Raw genomic sequence first — 18523 nt, forward strand, 5'->3', positions numbered from 1 at the left:
CCAAGATGGGCCAGAATGGTGGGGGGCATGAAGTCCAGGAGCCAGGGACTTGACCCAAGACCCCAGCCCAGCCCTGTGCCCACAGATGGATTCGCCCTGGGCCGGGCTCCTTTGGCTCCTCCCTACGCCGTGGTCCTCATTTCCTGCTCTGGCCTGCTGGCCTTCGTCTTCCTCCTCCTCACCTGTCTGTGCTGCAAACGGGGCGATGTCGGCTTCAAGGTGAGATGCACGAGGGAATTCAACGTGGGGACAGGACTCCAGCAAGGCTTTTCCCCTAGGGAGGGAGGCAGTAAGTCTCAGAGCACACTGTAGCCTGAAGTTATGGCAAGATCTGGAACCTTGGGGTGTGGAGATTGGGGATGGAAATGGGGCTGGGATTGGGGGACAGTTACAAGAACCATGGGGGGACATACTTAAGAGAAGGATGATGGCGTGTCTCTCAGCCCTGTGTTCTCCCACCGCTTAACCCTCCCGGCCACAGGAGTTTGAGAACCCTGAAGGGGAGGACTGCTCCGGGGAGTACACTCCCCCGGCGGAGGAGACCTCCTCCTCACAGTCGCTGCCCGACGTCTACATTCTCCCACTGGCTGAGGTCTCCCTGCCAATGCCTGCCCCGCAGCCTTCACATTCAGGTACCGTGCCACACCCTGACCAAGATCCCCTGGTCCCACGGGGCAGGGCAGAAGGCCCCGAGTGTCTTCCTTCGGGGGCAGGGAGCTGACACCAGGGACAGCTGAGGGGAAAGGCACAGGAGGGAGCCCCAGAGTTTTGGAAGTAGCCTGTAGGGAGGCAGTCAGAGATCATCTCAGTGGAAGCCACTGCTTAACCCCAAACCAGATTTGGGGATTCTTGCGGGGCAATCAATGGTGAGATCAACCTAGACCTCGATCTCAGAGGCAGCCAATGGGAGGCTGAAATCACATCATAGGATAGCAGGATGCCAACGGGAAGGACTGATTGGAGGCTGGGATCCTGCGGGCAGCCAATGAGGAGGCTGAGATTCTGACATGGAATGTTGGAGGCAGCCAATGAAGAGATTGGTGTCTGCTTGGCTCCCAGTCCCCACTGAGCTGGGGTGTGTTGGTGGCACTTGGGAGGGGAGACAGGCTCAGGGTCTTCCCCCTCTTGCCCTCCCCAGACATGACCACCCCCCTGGGCCTTAGCCGCCAGCACCTCAGCTACCTACAAGAGATTGGGAGTGGCTGGTTTGGGAAGGTGAGTGCGGCAGGGGTGGGAGGTAGGGCTCACACAATCCTGGGCTGTCCTGTTCTGTGTCCACCCCCTGCTCTCACCACTTCTCATCTGTCCCTGGCCTCCTCCTCCTGCCCCCTCAGCCCACCCATCCCCCCTCTGTCCGCCTCTCAGCCCCTCCCGCCTGCCCCATACCCCCCGCATCTGTCGGTCAGCACCTCCCTCCTCACTCCATTGACCACTCCGCCGCGCCACCCGGCTCTCCACGCGTCCGTCCGTCTGTCCATCCTTCCATCCGTCCCTGCGTCCATCGGACTCTGGGCCCGTGAGTCTCTCACCCCACGCCTGGTGGAGGATGAGGGTGGTGGGACGTGAAGGGGGAGGCTGGAAAGCAGGGGGCAGCTGGGAGCCACGGGGTGGGGTGGAGCTGGTCCTCAGGGGACAGGGCTGGGGAAATGACTCTCACTGACCCTTGGTTGCCCCTTGACCAGGTGATCCTGGGAGAGATTTTCTCCGACTACACCCCTGCCCAGGTGGTGGTGAAGGAGCTCCGAGCCAGCGCAGGGCCCCTGGAGCAGCGCAAGTTCATCTCGGAAGCACAGCCGTACAGGTACTGGAGGCTTCTCAGCGGGCGTGGGCTCTGGAGGCCCAAACTCCAGGTTTGCACCTCACAGAGGTCACTTGTGGGATTGGAAGGAGCACAATGTGGAGTCAAGCCCAGAATCCCCCGTTTCCTGGCTGTGCAACTCTGGCATGAGGATTTCCCTCCAGGAGCCTCGGGTTCTTCCTGGGGACAGGGCTAGGGATAGGAAGAGAGGCAGCATGTTGGAAGTGGGGGGAGCACAGAAGCTGAGCTAGTGGCCCATCCCTTCCACTCTGAACCTCAAGATCTTCATCTGAAAGGGAGTCCAGGAAGCCCGAGTATCCTCAAGAAGAAGGCAGATGAGAGGATGCGAGATTCCCCCTGTTTAAGTGCTGGCTGCCTGCTGGTGGCTCTCTTCCTCTGGCTGCTGCATGTGGATGAGGAAGGCTAGGAGCAGAATCACAGAACAGGGCCTCGAGCAGATGTCCAAGCAGGCCACTGAGAAGCTTTCCCCTGTCCCCCTGCCCCCTGCTACGTTGTGATGTCTGCCCCCTCCCATGGTTGATCTCCCTTCCACTCTAAGGGCTCCTAGAATGAGGTTTAGATAAACATTTGCCAGATAAATGTCTTATGAGGTAGTAAGTTCCCTGTCACAGAAAGGGTGTGTACACATAGACCTCTTATCAGAACAGTTGTAAACATGGGGTTTACCCTGACAGACACAGACACTGGATTTTGGCACTCCCTTGCTCCAAAACCTCCCATGGCTCCGTACTTCCCACAGGACAAGTCTCACTCTTTCCCACAGCCCACAGGCCCTACATAGTCTGACCCTGTTCCCTTCCTGCCACTGCCCCTCTTTCTGACTCTCCCACATATAAGCCTCTCCCCTGTCATGGGGCCTTTTTCCTTGCTCAGGCCCAGCTTTGAACTGGGGGCTCCCTTCCCCTCCTCAGGTCTCCGCTCAGAGGGGCCCTCCCTGACACCCCACTCCCGTCTAAGGAGGGCCCAGGGATGCTGTGTTCTCTGTAACATGGATCCCAGGTTGTCATTATTTTATCTGTTTACTTGTTTATTGCCTGTCTCTCCCTAGACCCTTGCTGGCAACCACTAGCCACATATGGCTCTTTAAATTTAAGCTCAATCAAACCAAATCAAATTAAAAACTCACTTCGTCAGCTACCCTCATCATATTTCAAATGCTCAATGGCTACCTGTGGCCAGTGGCTCCCATGTTGCATAGTGCAGCTCTGGAACATTTCCACCTGCACAACATTCTTTTGGACAGCACAGATTTACATGGGCAGCTCAGAGCCCATCTTGTCTGCTGAGTACAATTGCCATTGGCCCTCGGTAGACATTTGCTGAGCAAGCCACAAACCTGAGATCAAATCCCAGCTTTGCTGTGTGACCCTAGACAGGTCACTTCACTTCTCTGAGCCCTGTTCCTTTCTGGATCAAACGAGGATCATCATGCTACCTAGCAGGGGCATTGAGAGATCTGACAACAGAGTGGCTGGCCATGGCTCAGATTTGTAGGTGTGCAGCCAACCCAGGCTTCCTTCTACATCTGCCACCCTAAATCTCCCACGTGGGGATCTGTAGCCATGGTTCGAGCCCCAGCATGTGGCAGGTGCTTTATAAACACTTTGTTGCCTGATTCTTCTACCAAGCAGGGACGAGAGGCCCTGTTCTCCCAGGTGGAGAAGATCACACCGAGTACACAGCAGAGCTGTGGTTAGAACGCAGGCAGTGGACAGCTGGGGCCTGCACACCTACCCCCACAGCGCACACATGGCCCCTGCCTCCCGCCAGGCCCCAGTAGGAAAATAACTTACAGTGCACCTACTCCTGGCCAAGCTCTGGGCTGCAAGCCTGAAACGTTAGAATCCTCCCACAGACCCCAGGCCAGGTACTAGGGTAAAGTCCTTCATTCCACATGTTTTTATTGAGCATCTACTAGTCTAGGCACTGGGGACACATCCAGGAACACGACACCCCAAATCTTTGTCCCAATAGAACTCACCACCTAGTGGAGGAGACACACAATAAATAAATGAAGATGTACATTTAAAGAAGAGAAAATAGCAGAGAATGCTAAGGACCATGAGGCCATGAGGTGGTGTGATATAGATGGGCATTGGACAGGGTCATCGGGAGGCTCGGTTGACTAGGGGGAACCAGCCATGCAAAGCACTGTGGGAAGTGTGTTCCAGGCAGAGGAAACAGCAGGTGCAAATGTTGTGAGACAGGAATAAGCTCGCTGAGAGCATGCAGCCCTGCAGGTAGTTAGACGGTGGGGCAAAAATAAAATCAAACATGTTACAGTGTCAAAATAAAAACAAGAGCAATAGCTAGGATCTCTCACTGCTTACCAGCTTCTCTTGGATGTCACTGAATTCCTCTCCAGTCTGAGGGAATTACTATGACTGTCCCCATTTTACTGATGAGGAAAACTGAGGCAGGGAGAGGGGAAGTGACTTACCTGAGATTACACACCTAGGAAAGTGGGCGTCAGGAGACTCTTACCCACAGTGGGGGGGGGGTAGAGGAGGAGTATCCAGGCCAGCACTGGGGGGCAGGGAAGCCTCCTGGGGAGATGATGTTGAGGCTGAGGCCTGAGGGGCGAGGAGGACTTCCACGAGGGGAGGGCATTCTCCAGAGAGAGAACTGTAAGTGTAAGGCCCAGAGTCTCAGCCGGGGCCTGTGCGTTTGGGAAAACATCCACGGGGTGAAACGATGCTGCCCAGTGCGAGGGCAGCAGAGGCCAAGGAGCCAGGCTCTCTCCGTGGGGAGCCACAGAGGGCTGCGAGCAGGTGAACTGCAGATCGGGGACAAATGGAAGGGGAGAGACTGGAGGCACGGAGGCTGGGAGGAGGCTTGAGCCAGGGCTGTGGTGATGGAGAGGAGGGGACAGAGAAGAGTGGGGGCAGGAATGAAGGGTGGGAGGGGTGAGGAGGAAGGAGAGGCAAGGGGGTGCCTGGTGGTCTGGCCCCAGGAGCAGTGGTATGGTACGGGCAGTCCTGAGGTGGGGGCCTGGGGAAGGAGCCGGGGGTGGGGTAGGAAGAAAGACCCAGTGAGAAAACAGACCACAGAGGCTGAGGCTGCAGTCTGGTTCTGCTGGGGGGTTAGCGTGGGACGCAAGGGGCTGCCTCCCTCACCCAGCCACTCCCCACCCCCAGGAGCCTGCAGCACCCCAACGTCCTCCAGTGCCTGGGCCTCTGTGTGGAGACACTGCCCTTTCTGCTGATCATGGAGTTCTGTCAACTGGTGAGGGTCTGGGGGAGTTGGGGGAGGGCAGAGTGGGGAGCCGGATGGGGCGCGGGAGGGGGGCAAGCCCAGAGCCCCAGGACTCTGGCAACATCATCATCACAGAGACACCCGTGTGGCCTGTGCTAACATTCCTGGAGCGCCTACTGTACCCGTGGCCGCCCTGAACTAGCGGGAGGTGGGTTCTGTTATTGCTCCCTTCAAGCAGCAGGGGAAACTGAGGCTCAGAGGGGCTACCCACATAGAGCAGAGGCCACCCCTATCCTCGCTGCAGACTGGCTGGATGTGTGAAAGCCTGGGAGGGGCTGGTGGTGCTGACTCTTCCATGCCTTCCTCCCAGGGGGACCTGAAGCGTTACCTCCGTGCCCAGAGGCCCCCCGAGGGCCTGTCCCCTGAGCTACCACCTCGAGATCTGCGGACACTGCAGAGGATGGGCCTGGAGATCGCCCGCGGGCTGGCGCACCTGCACTCCCACAACTACGTGCACAGGTGGGCAGCCCAATGAGCCACGGGGAGGAGCTACTAAGGAGAAGGGGGAGGGAGGGGAGGCCACAGGGGAGGGCCTAAAGAAGGGGGGAGTGATGATTGGCTGATGCAAAAGAGGGACAACCCAAGGAGGGTCAGGAGGAGGAGTCAGGAGAGGAGGCGGGGTCAGGAGAGAAAGAGGGCTGAGAGGAGGAGGAGGAGGAGCCAGGAGATGAGGAGGAGGGGTCAGCAGAGGAAGGGAGGAGCCAGAAGAAGGGTCAGAAGCAGCGATGGAGGAGTCACGGGAGGAAGAGAAAGGGAAAGAATCAGGTGTGAATGGATCAGGGGAAGGAGGAGTCAGGAGAGGAAAAGGAGCCAGGCGAGGAGGGGGAGGAGTCGGCCGCAGGGGAGGAGTCAGGAGAGGAGAGGAGGGGCCAGGATAAGGACCAGGAGAGGCAAAGGCGGAGTCAGGGGAGGGGGAGGAGTTAGCCTGAGGAGGCGGGGCAACGGGGCCGAAGAGGCAGAGACAGAGCTGTCAGAGCGAAGGGGAGGAGTCAGAGAGGAGTGGGCGGAGTCTGTGGGGGGCGGTGCTGCCCCTGCGCTCACCTCAGGCCGCCTTGTCCCCAGCGACCTGGCCCTGCGCAACTGCCTGCTGACCTCCGACCTCACCGTGCGCATCGGAGACTACGGGCTCGCCCACAGCAACTACAAGGTGGGGGCTGCCCTCCGTCGGGGCGGGGGCCTGTGGGGGTGCTCTGAGCCGCCTGACCCCGTCCTGGCCCGCCCCCCAGGAGGACTACTACCTGACCCCAGAGCGCCTGTGGATCCCGCTGCGCTGGGCAGCGCCCGAGCTCCTCGGGGAGCTGCACGGGACCTTCATGGTGGTGGACCAGAGCCGCGAGAGCAACATCTGGTGAGGACCAGGAAGGGGGAGGGTCACTAGATGCCACTGGTTCTGCGGATGGGGAAACTGAGGCCCGGAGGGGAGGCCCCTGGTGGGTCATGGCTGGGCCATGACCCCTGTCTGCCTCTCTGCTCCCCGCAGGTCCCTGGGGGTGACCCTGTGGGAGCTGTTTGAGTTTGGGGCACAGCCCTACCGCCACCTGTCAGACGAGGAGGTCCTCGCCTTCGTCGTCCGCCAGCAGCACGTGAAGCTGGCCCGGCCGAGGCTCAAGCTGCCCTATGCAGACTACTGGTGAGGACTGCCTTGCCCCAGGACCCCTGACCCCCGACATCCCACTCAGCATGGTCCCAGCACCCCCGCCTCGGTTCCCACACCACCCACAGTCTCACTCGCCCGCCTCGACACACCTCTCAAGAGTGAAGAGGGGACAGCCCCTCTGCCAGCATCTGCTACTTGAAGAGTGGAAACTGAGGCAGGGAGTGGCACAATTGCAATTTAAACCAAAGTTTAACTAACTCTGAAACACTCCTGTTGCTTACTTGTCCCTGATTTCAAAACTCACAGCCCAAACAGGGACACCCCCCTGGCCATCATTTCCTCACATCTGCCTTGCTGTTCTCTCTTCCTCGAGGTCCCTATCACCCTCCATGGTCTCAATCTGCCCCCCTCACCCCGTTACCCCTCTCTGAATCTCTGCCCTCCTCTGTTACCCCCTCTCTGGGTCTCTGTCCTCATACCTGGGTCTCTGTCCCCTCCCTGGGTTTCTGTCCTGCTCACTCCTGTTCCCCCTCACTCCAGGTATGACATCCTGCAGTCCTGCTGGCGGCCACCTGCCCAGCGCCCTTCAGCCTCTGATCTCCAGCTGCAGCTCACCTATTTGCTCTCTGAGCGGCCACCCCGGCCCCCACCCCCGCCACCCCCACCTCGAGATGGTCCCTTCCCCTGGCCCTGGCCCCCTGCGCACAGTGCGCCCCGCCCGGGGACCCTCTCCTCGCCATTCCCTCTTCTGGATGGCTTCCCTGGGGCTGACCCTGATGATGTGCTCACGGTCACCGAGAGCAGCCGTGGCCTCAACCTTGAGTGCCTGTGGGAGAAGGCCCGGCGTGGGGCTGGCCGGGGTGGGGGGGCACAGCCCTGGCAGCCGGCATCTGCGCCCCCAGCCCCCCATGCCAACCCCTCCAACCCTTTCTATGAGGCGATGTCCACGCCCAGCGTGCTGCCGGTCATCAGTGCCCGCAGCCCCTCAGTGAGCAGCGAGTACTACATCCGCCTGGAGGAGCACGGCTCCCCACCCGAGCCCCTCTTCCCCAATGACTGGGACCCCCTGGACCCAGGAGTGCCTGCCCCGCAGGCCCCCCAGGCCCCCTCCGAGGTCCCCCAGCTGGTGTCCGAGACCTGGGCCTCCCCCCTCTTCCCTGCGCCCCGGCCCTTCCCGGCCCAGTCCTCAGGATCAGGCAGCTTCCTGCTGAGTGGCTGGGACCCCGAGGGCCGGGGCGCTGGGGAGACCCTGGCTGGAGACCCTGCCGAGGTACTGGGGGAGCGGGGCACCGCCCCATGGGCAGAGGAGGAGGAAGAGGAGGAGGAGGGCAGCTCCCCAGGGGAGGACAGCAGCAGCCTTGGGGGTGGCCCAAGCCGCCGGGGCCCCCTACCCTGCCCCCTGTGCAGCCGAGAGGGGGCCTGCTCCTGCCTGCCACTGGAGCGGGGGGACGCCGTGGCTGGCTGGGGGGGCCACCCTGCCCTTGGCTGTCCCCACCCCCCAGAGGACGACTCATCCCTACGGGCAGAAAGGGGTTCCCTGGCAGATCTACCCCTGGCCCCCCCCGCTTCGGCCCCCCCCGAGTTTCTGGACCCCCTCATGGGGGCGGCGGCGCCCCAGTACCCCCGGGCGGGGGCCACCTCCCGCTCCCCCCCCCCCCGCCGCCACCTCCTCGGGCCCCCGTGGACTCGGCTGTGTCCCCCGATCCTCCTTCGGCCGTGGCCAGTCCCGGCTCAGGCCTGTCGTCTCCGGGCCCCAAGCCGGGGGACAGCGGCTACGAGACAGAGACCCCTTTTTCCCCCGAGGGAGCCTTCCCAGGTGGGGGGGCGGCCGAGGAGGAAGGGGTCCCTCGGCCGCGGGCTCCCCCCGAGCCACCCGACCCAGGAGCGCCCCGGCCGCCTCCAGACCCGGGTCCGCTCCCGCTCCCAGGGAACCGGGAGAAGCCAACCTTCGTGGTTCAAGTGAGCACCGAGCAGCTATTGATGTCCCTGAGGGAGGATGTGACAAGGAACCTCCTAGGGGAGAAGGGGGCGACCGCCCGGGAGACAGGACCCAGGAAGGTGGGGAGAGGCCCCGGGAACAGAGAGAAAGTCCCGGGCCTGAACAAGGACCCGACAGTCCTGGGCAACGGGAAGCAAGCCCCAAGCTTGAGCCTCCCCGTGAACGGGGTGACAGTGTTGGAGAACGGGGGACAGAGAGCCCCAGACATCGAGGGGAAGGTGGCCATCGAGGAGAAGGCGGGCATCGAGGAGAAAGCAGCGGAGAATGGGGGCCTGGGGTCTCCAGAGAGAGAAGAGAAAGTGCTGGAGAATGGGGAGCTGACACCCCCAAAGAGGGAGGAGAAAGTGCTGGAGAATGGGGAGCTGAGGTCCCCAGAGGCCGGGGAGAAGGTGCTGGTGAATGGGGGACTGACACCCCCAAAGAGCGGGGAGAAGGTGTCAGAGAATGGGGGCCTGAGATTCCCCAGGAACACGGAGAGGCCGCCAGAGACTGGGCCTTGGAGAGTCCCAGGGCCCTGGGAGAAGATGCCCGAGAGTGGGGGTCCAGCCCCCATGACCGAGGAGCCAGCCCCAGAGACCTCGCTGGAGAGAGCCCCTGCACCCGGCACAGTGGCCTCGTCCTGGAACGGCGGGGAGACAGCCCCTGGCCCCCTTGGCCCAGCCCCCAAGAACGGGACGCTGGAACCCGGGACCGAGAGGAAAGCCCACGAGACTGGGGGGGTGCCGAGAGCCCCCGGGGCTGGGAGGCTGGACCTCGGGAGTGGGGGCCGAGCCCTGGTGGGCACGGGGATGGCCCCCGGCGGCGGCCCCGGAAGCGGCGTGGACGCAAAGGTCGGATGGGTAGACAACATGAGGCCACAGCCGCTGCTGTTGCCGCCACCGCCGGAGGCACAGCCGAGGAGGCCGGAGCCAGTGCCCCCGAGAGCCAGGCCGGAGGTGGCACCCGAGGGAGAATCCGGGGTCCCAGACAGCAGGCCCGGCGGAGACACGGCACCCAGCGGAGACGGGGACCCCCCCAAGCCCGAGAGGAAGGGCCCCGAGATGCCACGACTGTTCCTGGACTTGGGACCCCCTCAGGGGAACAGCGAGCAGATCAAAGGTGAGGCTGGGGGAGCACAGCCGGAGGCCTGGCTCCTTCCGAGGTGCGTGAGGTGTGTACTGCGGCTGAGGGTGTGGGTCAGGCTGGTGGTGACAAATGCAGACCCTGGAGCCACACCACCTGGGCTCCAATCCTGGCTCTGTCCCTTGCTAACTCTGGCCTTGGGCAAATGTCCTTACTGCTCTGTGTCTCAGTTTCCCCATCTGCCAAAAACAGATGACAAGGGTAGCACATACCTCTAGGGTTGTTGTGAAGGTTAAATGAGTTAGGACTTCCAAAGCACTGAACCCAGTGCCTGGGATTCAGCAAGCACCTGATTTTATTACTGCCGCCATTCCTGCACACCAGGGATCTCAAACGCAGATGCCCACAGGGGCCAGGCAGGATAGGGAAATGGACAAAGTGGGCTCGGGGAGGGCGGGTGGGCATTGAGGAGAAAGTGGCTTGTCTAGAGGGGGCAGCCAGTACTGAGGAATGCCCACCCTGGTGTTGCCAAATCTGCTACTTTTCCCTTTTAAACTGGAGCTCTGGTTTTTTTTAACTGGTTGCAACCAATTCAAAGGAAGCCTGTCTGTGGGTGAGGCCCCCAGGCTGCCAAAATGTGATCTCTGGTTTAAATTTTCCAATAAGCTAAGACATCTATGCAGTGTGCCAGGCCTTCTGTGTGCCAGGCCCTGAGCTGTCCAAGGCCGGGACCCAGGGAGCCTCAGATCCTGCCCTGACCTAACCCACCCACCATGGGACTGGTGAGCTGGAAGGTGTAGAAATGCCTTCTGTGAAAACTGAGTTTTGGTAAGAACACAGGAAATGTTTTGCCGCAGAGGGAATTATTTAAGAGAACATAAATGGAACAGTAAAGGTAAACAGCTTCTGTTTAGATGTGGACATAGGGTTTATGGTCCCACCAGAATCTCTGCAAGGCCCGATTTCCTTAAATACTGGTATGAAAATTCCAAATAGATGGGTCCTCTTTTATATTGGCAATCTCATAGCCACACCCGAGGAAGGGCTATCATCACCACCTACTAGAGCAGCCTGTGGCTCAGTGGGTAAGGGTCAGGAAGGAGACTCAACACAAGACTTTCCTTCCTCAAAGCCCTCCGTGGGAGAACTCTACCACTTCCTTGAGATTGTTTTGGGGAATTTGTGACCAGCTGTGTTAGGAAAGCCCCTGGGCAGCATGAGAATGTTGGGGGATGAGCAGCTAAGATGACTCAGAGGATATGGGTTGGATTAGGGTTGCTGGGTGAGAAGAGGAGGCGGGGAATGCCCTGCGTTTTTTTTTTTCCACTCAGTGAACTCCTATTCATCCTTCAAGATCCAACCCAAATTTCCCCTTCCCTGGAAAGCCTTCCTGATTTCTAAAGGTTGTTGCCCTGTCCTTTATCTAGGTACCCACAGCCCCTGATAGCTCCCTGTATGCAGCATCCCCCATAACCCCATCACCCTGAGATGGTTGGTCAGGGAAGGCCTCAACAAGGTGACTTTTGAGCAGATGTGAAGGAAAGGAGGGGGTGAAGCAGGTGGACATCAGGGGAAAGAGTGTTCCAGGTAGAGGGCACTGAGATGGGCACTACCTTGGCATGTTTAAAGAACAGCAAAGGTCAGTGAAACTAGAGAAGAGAGAATAAGAAGAGGAGAGTGACCCTGTCCATATCCATCTTTCTCCCTGCCCCAACCCTGCCCCTCCTCTCATCCCTTCATTGACCCCCACAGGGCCTGGCACACAGTTCACTTATGCACTAATGTGGGAATGAGTGGCCACTGTTCATTTGCCAATGAGGAAACTGAGGCACAGAGAGGTGGATCTGTTTGCCCAGGGACACACAGCAAGTGAGCAGGATAGGCTTGGGATTCCAAGCCAAGATTCCTCATCCAGGGACCTGAAACCTTTCCCTTCCCAGCAGGCTGAGAACAGGGAGTCTTGGGGCAGATAAAGGGCCTGCAGATGGTTGGACACCCCAGTTTTGGCAGTGGAGGGCCAGAGAGGGGAAGTACCTTGGTCAGTATCACACAGCATTGTGTGTGATACTCATTATTAATTCCACAAATATTAACTTAGTACTCCTGTGTGCCTGGGGCCTAGAAATCGGCTGTGAATGAACCAGACTCAGTCTCCGTTCTGTGGCGAGGCAAACACTAATGCAAACGCCACAGAAATATAGTTACACACTGAGATAATCTGCTCAGAAGGAGAACCGTTCAGCGGTATGGGGCTCAGAGTGGGTGCTCTTGACCTGCTGGGAGATGTCTGCCGGCTCTGAAAGCCCAGAGCCGGAGGATAGCAGGACTTGCATTAGAAAAGGGAGGCCAGGCAGATGGAACGTCATGTGCAAAGGCTTCGAGGTGGGAGGAACCGGGAAGCGGCCCATGTGGCTGGATGGAAGTCAATCCACAAGGAGGTGAGGACAGAGACTGGACAGATCAGCAGGACCAGGGCACTCAGGCCTCGTGGGCTGTGGGGAGAGTTGGAGCTGTATGCCGTGGGCACTGGGGAGCCGCCGGGAGGTTAAGCACTGAGCGGTGGAGAAAGGCCCCAGTGCAGCCTTCAGTTCACGGAGGGGGTGCGGGCTGAGGCCTAGGTTGTACTGGGGGCTTACCTGACTGAGGACACATAGCTAGGTGGGAAGGCCTGCCTCAGTTTCCCCCAGGACAGGGGCTCACGGGTCTCTCCCCTCACAGCCAAGCTCTCCCGGCTCTCGCTGGCGCTGCCTCCGCTCACGCTCACGCCATTCCCGGGGCCGGGCCCGCGGCGGCCCCCGTGGGAGGGCGCGGACGCCGGGGCGGCTGGCGGGGAGGCCGGCGGGGCGGGGGCGCCGGGGTCTGCGGAGGAGGACGGGGAGGACGAGGACGAGGACGAGGAGGAGGACGAGGAGGCGGCGGCGTCGGGCGCGGCAGCGGGGCCGCGGGGCCCCGGGAGGTCACGGGCAGCCCCGGTGCCCGTCGTGGTGAGCAGCGCCGACGCGGACGCGGCGCGCCCCTTGCGGGGGCTGCTCAAGTCGCCGCGCGGGGCCGACGAGCCAGAGGACAGCGAGCTGGAGAGGAAGCGCAAGATGGTCTCCTTCCACGGGGACGTGACCGTCTACCTCTTCGACCAGGTGCGTGACCCGGAAGGGCGCCCCGGCCTGGGGTGGGCGGGGCCTGGAGGGAGGCCGAGCCCTGAGGGGGCAGGGTCCAGGGCGGGGTCTGGAGGGAGGCCGCGCCCTGGGGGCGGGATCTAGGGCGGAGCCTGGAAGAAGGCCGAGCCTAGAGGAGGCGGGGTCTGTGCGGGGGCGGGGCCTGGAACGGCTCCTGAGGACAGCCCAAACCTAGGGCGGGGCGGGACGAGGCCCGGAGAAAGGCCAAGGTTAGAGTTGGGGCGGAGCCTGGAGTGGGGCCGATCGGGCGAGGCAGGGGCGGGGCTTGGGGAAACACTGGTCCGGGAAATGGGGCGGGACTAGGAAGATAAGTTGAGGCCTGAATATGAGGGCGGGGCCTATGATGGGGCGGAGCCTAGAGCCGCGATGGGACGGGATGAGAGCTGGGCCTGCGATGGGGCAGGAGTCTAGAGGGGCAGGAGAGGCCTGGACAGTGAGGGCGCATCTGGCAGGAAAGGGGGTACCTTGGTAGTCATGTAGCTGAGCCTGGAGAGGCCAGGTAGAAAGTGTTTAGAGAAGGATTGGGGCGTGACCTGGATGCTGTGGGCGGAGCCTACTGAGATTTTAACCATAGTTTGCTGACCAGCGTTCTGGTGGCGGTAGAGGCTGTGGGGCTGGCTCAGGTTGGGGCGGATCTTACCCACCAGGGAGGAGCCATGGCTAGGCTGCAGGTGGGAATTAAGAGATGAAGCAGGTAGTGTTAATATATTTTGGGGTGGGGTCAGGGGTGGGCGGACCTAATGACTGGGGCGGGTTGAGGATTGTGTTTACTGTAACCCGGGATAGTGTTGAAGAGAAAAAGGGTGGGCGAGGTGGCGCTTATGGACTGGGGCATGTCTAGATGAACCTGGGGCGGGCACACCGGGATGAGATCATGACATGAACAGGGTCAAGGGCTGGGGCCTGGGCCACTGAGACAAAGGGGTGGGACTTGGATGGCTGGAGCAGGTCCACTTCTGGAGCATTGCCATCGCCCCCCGCGCGGGATGTGCGCAGGATGGGGTAGGGGGTTGGAAGGCCAAGGGCCGTAGGATCAGGTAGTTCTGGGGCCCAAACTTGGACACCTGCGGTCTAGATTTCAGGGGCAGGTGGGACTGTCTGAGACTGCTCCTGGCTTGCAGAGATCGTATTGGGTTAGGGGTTTCTGTGGAGGCGCGTTAGGGAGCGAGGAGAGAATTCCTGCGGTGGGCTACACACCTGTGGGCGGGGCTCCGCAGTCAGGTAAGGAGCCTCTCTCCCGCCAAATTGAGGCCCTAGGCCTTGAAGCCAGATTAGGGGCTCCAGTCCCTTCTCCAGACAGTGCGAGTCAGTGATTATAAATTGGGATGTCTGGAGTTCCAGAAATGTTAGCGGGTTTTGTTGTTTTGGGGGGCTGTGGTGGGTGGGATGTAATGCTTCGTCTCCTCTGGTTCCCCCTAATCTGCCTGTCACAGGAGACGCCAACCAACGAGCTGAGCGTCCAGGGCCCCCCCGAGGGGGACACGGACCTGTCAACACCCCCAGCGCCCCCGACGCCTCCCCACCCCGCCACCACCCCCGGAGATGGGTTTCCCAGCAACGACAGCGGCTTTGGTGAGGGGCAGGACCGGGTTGGGGGAGGGTCTGGCGCGGACTTGGGGGGCGGGGCCAGAGAAGGGGCGGGGCTGGAGGGCGGGGGCTGAAGTTGGGGTTGGGGACACCCGTGTCTGAGGGTCTGACGGCTTCCTCTCCTCCCCGCCGCCCCTAGGAGGCAGTTTCGAGTGGGCGGAGGATTTCCCCCTCCTCCCCCCGCCAGGCCCCCCCCTGTGCTTCTCCCGCTTCTCCGTCTCGCCTGCGCTGGAGACCCCGGGGCCCCCCGCCCGGGCCCCCGACGCCCGGCCCGCAGGTATCGTGATTCAGGCCCTCGGCCCCATCTCTGTCGCTCCCTTCTTGTCCCCATGTTTGAATTTCCCTGCCTCTCTCCTCCCAGTCTCTTCCTTCCCCACTCTTAGTCACCACTGACACCCCACCGGCTCTGGAACCAGCTGAGGCCAGGCAGTGTTCATCAGAGGGTCTTGGGCAGGCAGGCCTCTCCCCGAGCCTCAGTTTCCCCTTCCGTAAGGATCCCCCCAACTTTGGCCCATCTTTATCCCATCTCTGGGCTCAGACTCTGGCCTGGTACTTGCCGGATCCGGATCCCACCTCCGTTTGGGGGCACATTGGTCAGAGGCAAGACGAGGAGAGAGGAAAGCTGCGTGCTCACAGCTGGGTAGTGCGGACCAGAGCAAGGGGACATGGCCAGGGAGTGCGATGACAACGGTACTCCTGCTGCTAAGAGCCGGCCCTCATGTAGACCCTGCACGGTGCTTGCCCCATTTTAACCCATTTAATCCTCACCGTGGCCCCATGGGGTGGAGTCCAATCTCGTCCCCATTTAACAAAGGAGAAACTGAGGCACAGAGAGGAGTGGGGCGCTGGGATTCAAACCCGCGCTGCCCGGCCTGAGTCCATGCCCCCTCCAGTAGTCAACATTCGTCAGGTTCCTCTCCTGTGGCGCCTCACATCCGCCAGATCATTAGTCCGCATGCCACCTTGGGAAGGTGTCATGTCACCCTGAGTTTCTGAGTGTGCTGATGCCGCGCCACAGGAAGGGAGGGCACAGGCCAGTCTCACGCGGCAGGACTGGCGCGGGTTGGGCTCTCTGCTGCCCCCTGCTGCCGATCTAGAGAACAGCCCTGGCGCCGGCCGGGCCGGTGGAGCCGTTCCCGGGAACCCAGCTAAGGTAGAAGGTGCAACTGGAGCTTTTCAGGGAGTTTCATTCCCGCTCCGCCAAATCTTTCGTGAGTCCAGATACTGGCCCTGCCATGCCTCAGCTGCGTGACCTGGGGCAAGTCACTTTCCCGCTATGTGCCTCAGTTTCCTCGTCTGTAGAATGGGAACCATAACAGAATCTAACTCATAAGATTGTTGAGGGGATTAAATGGCTTAATCCTGCCGTGTGTGCAGCACCGCGCCTGGGGGTCTCTAACCACTAGCTGTTATGACGCTTAATTAAGTAGCCGTTCCCTGAGCATCCGCTGCATGCAGGCGCTGTGCTCGGCACAGGGGATTCGGTGCTGGGCGGGCTGGGTGATCCCTGCCCGGCCCTTCCCACGCACAGACCGCACAGTGCTACTGTAAACAGCACTGCAAATGCAGGGTGCCAAGAAAGCAGATGACAAGAGAAAAGGGCTTTGTTTCCCAGGTAGAAGTGTCTTTTAACCAGGATTGGAAGGGTTGGTTGTCATTAACTAGGTGAAGGGGAAGGGGACGGCAGGCAAGCAGAGGGGACAGCTTGCACACTGGGCCCGAGGCTTGCCAGTTCGAGGAACAGAAGGGACACAGATGTGGCTGGGGTTGCTTAGAGAGCATGGGAGGGTGAGGTGAGAGCCGGCAGGGCTGAACAGGTACAGCTTGGGTGGGCTGAGGGCTGGGACCTCGTCCTGGGGGCACTAGGGAGCCATGGGGGACTATAAGCAGGAGGGGGCAGGGGCAACGTTGAGTGTAGGAAGACCCCTCTGGGCCCATGTGGGGGCTGAGGAAGGGAGAGAGTGGAAGCTGGGAGGCTGGGGCCAGGAGCCAGGAGGGAGAGGATAGGAAGACAGGGCTGCAGGAGTTGGGGGGGTAGGGTACGGGACAGGGCAGAGAGACACAAGGGCAGGAGGGACAGGACTGGGGGCTTACTCATTCTTCACTTGGCTGCATCCTCAGGCCTCACCCCAAATGTCACTTCCTCCCTAAGGCCCTCATCTTGGGGCCCCTGTGAAGACAGGGTGGGGTGGGTTCCAGGGCGTGGGGACACCAGCCAAGTGGTGAGTCAGGGCTGAGGCTAGCAGGGCCAGCAAGCGAGGATGACTTCACCTTTAATCACCAGGAGAAGAGATGGAGGGCCCAACCATGCGAAACCCCAAATCCCTTCATTCAGTCAACAATTATTCCTGCTGCAGCGTGGGCTGGGCAGCCGCGGAGCCCGTCTGTTTCCCAGGACGTGCTGTGGAGGCCCCGGGTGGGGTCCTCCCTTCCATGCTCAGTGTGGTTGTGTCCCCTGAGTAAACGTGTGCTAGGTGCTAAGTGATGATACATATCCCAACGTCTCCCTGCTTCTTTCAAAAGGAAACGAAGGTCATGCCTCCCATTTGAAGAGGGAAACTGAGGCTCAGGGACAGGGACGGAGGGCATCGACTTGGCCCAGGTCCCCCTGCTAAGAAGTACAGGGTAGAGAGTAAGCGAGCCTGGGGAGAACCCACACCCACAGACCTTGGTTTTCTGGATCTGTGGAATGGTGGGGTTTTCATTCCAGTCGCGGGAGGGCAGACGCGTCCTCAGGGAAGGGCAGGCAGATAGGAAGTTCTTCAACAAGGTCTGGGGTCATCCCCAGAGAAACAGAAATGAGACTAATGACTGGGCATCAGGGCTGACTGCAGGACTCAGAACGGCTGGGGAAGGCCTCAGAGCAGGGGACATTGCAGTGCGGGCCTGAACTACATGGGAAGAGGGTGTTCCAGGCAGAGAGGGCAGCAAGTGCAAAGGCCCGGGGGTAGGACTGTGCTCAGAGCATTAGCGGAACAGCAAGGAGGCCGCTGTAGCTGGAGCCAAGGGGAAGAGAGCGGTAGGTGAGGACAGAGAAGACAGAGTGGGTCACGTAGGCCTTGTGGCCCACAGGGAGGGCTTTGCTGTCACTCTGAGTAAGTTGGAAGCCATGAGCCTGTTCCTCCAGTAATTTCATTTCCCTCTCCACTCTCTTCATGCCCAGGCCCCGTGGAGAACTGATTCCCCAAAGGCCTGACCCCTCTGCACCCCCAGAAGAGGGGTTGAGAGTAGAATCCTCTGTGGACGATGGAGCCACTGCCACCACCGCAGACGCCGCCTCTGGGGAGGCCCCTGAGGCTGGGCCCTCCCCCTCCCCAACCATGTGCCAAACGGGAGGCCCAGGCCCCCCACCCCCCAGCCCCCCGGATGGCTCCCCTGACCCCCCGGATCCCCTCGGTGCCAAATGAGGCAGGAAGCCCCTCGCCCCTCCCTGGAGAGCCACCTTTCTTGGAACTGAACTGAACTCTTTTGGGCCTGGAGCCCCTCGGCACAGCGGAGGTCCCTCCTCACCTGCTCCTGGCCCCAGACAGGGGCTGCAGGCTTCGGGGACCTGGACCCCCCATCTTGCGTCTCCCCTTCCCTCCCCGCCCGGCCCCTGGAGGGGCCTCTGGTTCAAACCTTCGCGTGGCATTTTCACATTATTTAAAAAAGACAAAAACAACTTTTTGGAGGAACGTGGGGCCTGTGTGTGTTTTGGGAGGTGGGGAGGGGAGGATTCAGGGAGCCGGGCCCTGCCCTGGGTCTGGTGTGTGTGTCGCCGGACTTCAGCTGCAGCCTCCACTGACGGCTTCAGGGGCCATGAGGAGCCACAAGGCTTGGGAAGGTGGCAGCCTGTGCTGGTGGCCAGGAGCTGTCCTAGGGCCAGGGATGGGCTGGTGGGGTGGGAGCCCAGAAGTGACCTGCTGATACCCACCCTGGGTCACGACAACATCTCACACCTCGGATCGGCACTTCCAGTTCCCCAAAGGTCAGGGGTCACCTCACTGTCCATGTGGCTCTGCCTCAGTTTACCTGTTTCTCCATGTGACTGT

The 18523-nt window shown here is 60.8% G+C and overlaps 1 protein-coding gene across 1 annotated transcript; it reads left to right on the forward strand.

Annotated features, from left to right (window-relative positions):
• Window positions 1-424: 424 nt before the first annotated feature.
• Window positions 425-17754, forward strand: LMTK3 (lemur tyrosine kinase 3). The gene is given in 16 exon segments (XM_045531847.1): window positions 425-430; window positions 482-632; window positions 1139-1215; window positions 1683-1801; window positions 4957-5044; window positions 5385-5533; window positions 6137-6221; window positions 6301-6422; window positions 6555-6704; window positions 7212-8292; window positions 8294-8317; window positions 8319-9768; window positions 12451-12866; window positions 14339-14477; window positions 14632-14769; window positions 17656-17754. Coding segments are annotated over 16 exon segments (4212 nt in total). The 3' UTR covers window positions 17673-17754.
• Window positions 17755-18523: the final 769 nt, after the last annotated feature.

Source organism: Lemur catta, chromosome 19 (assembly GCF_020740605.2).
Source record: "Lemur catta isolate mLemCat1 chromosome 19, mLemCat1.pri, whole genome shotgun sequence".
NCBI lineage: Eukaryota > Metazoa > Chordata > Mammalia > Primates > Lemuridae > Lemur > Lemur catta.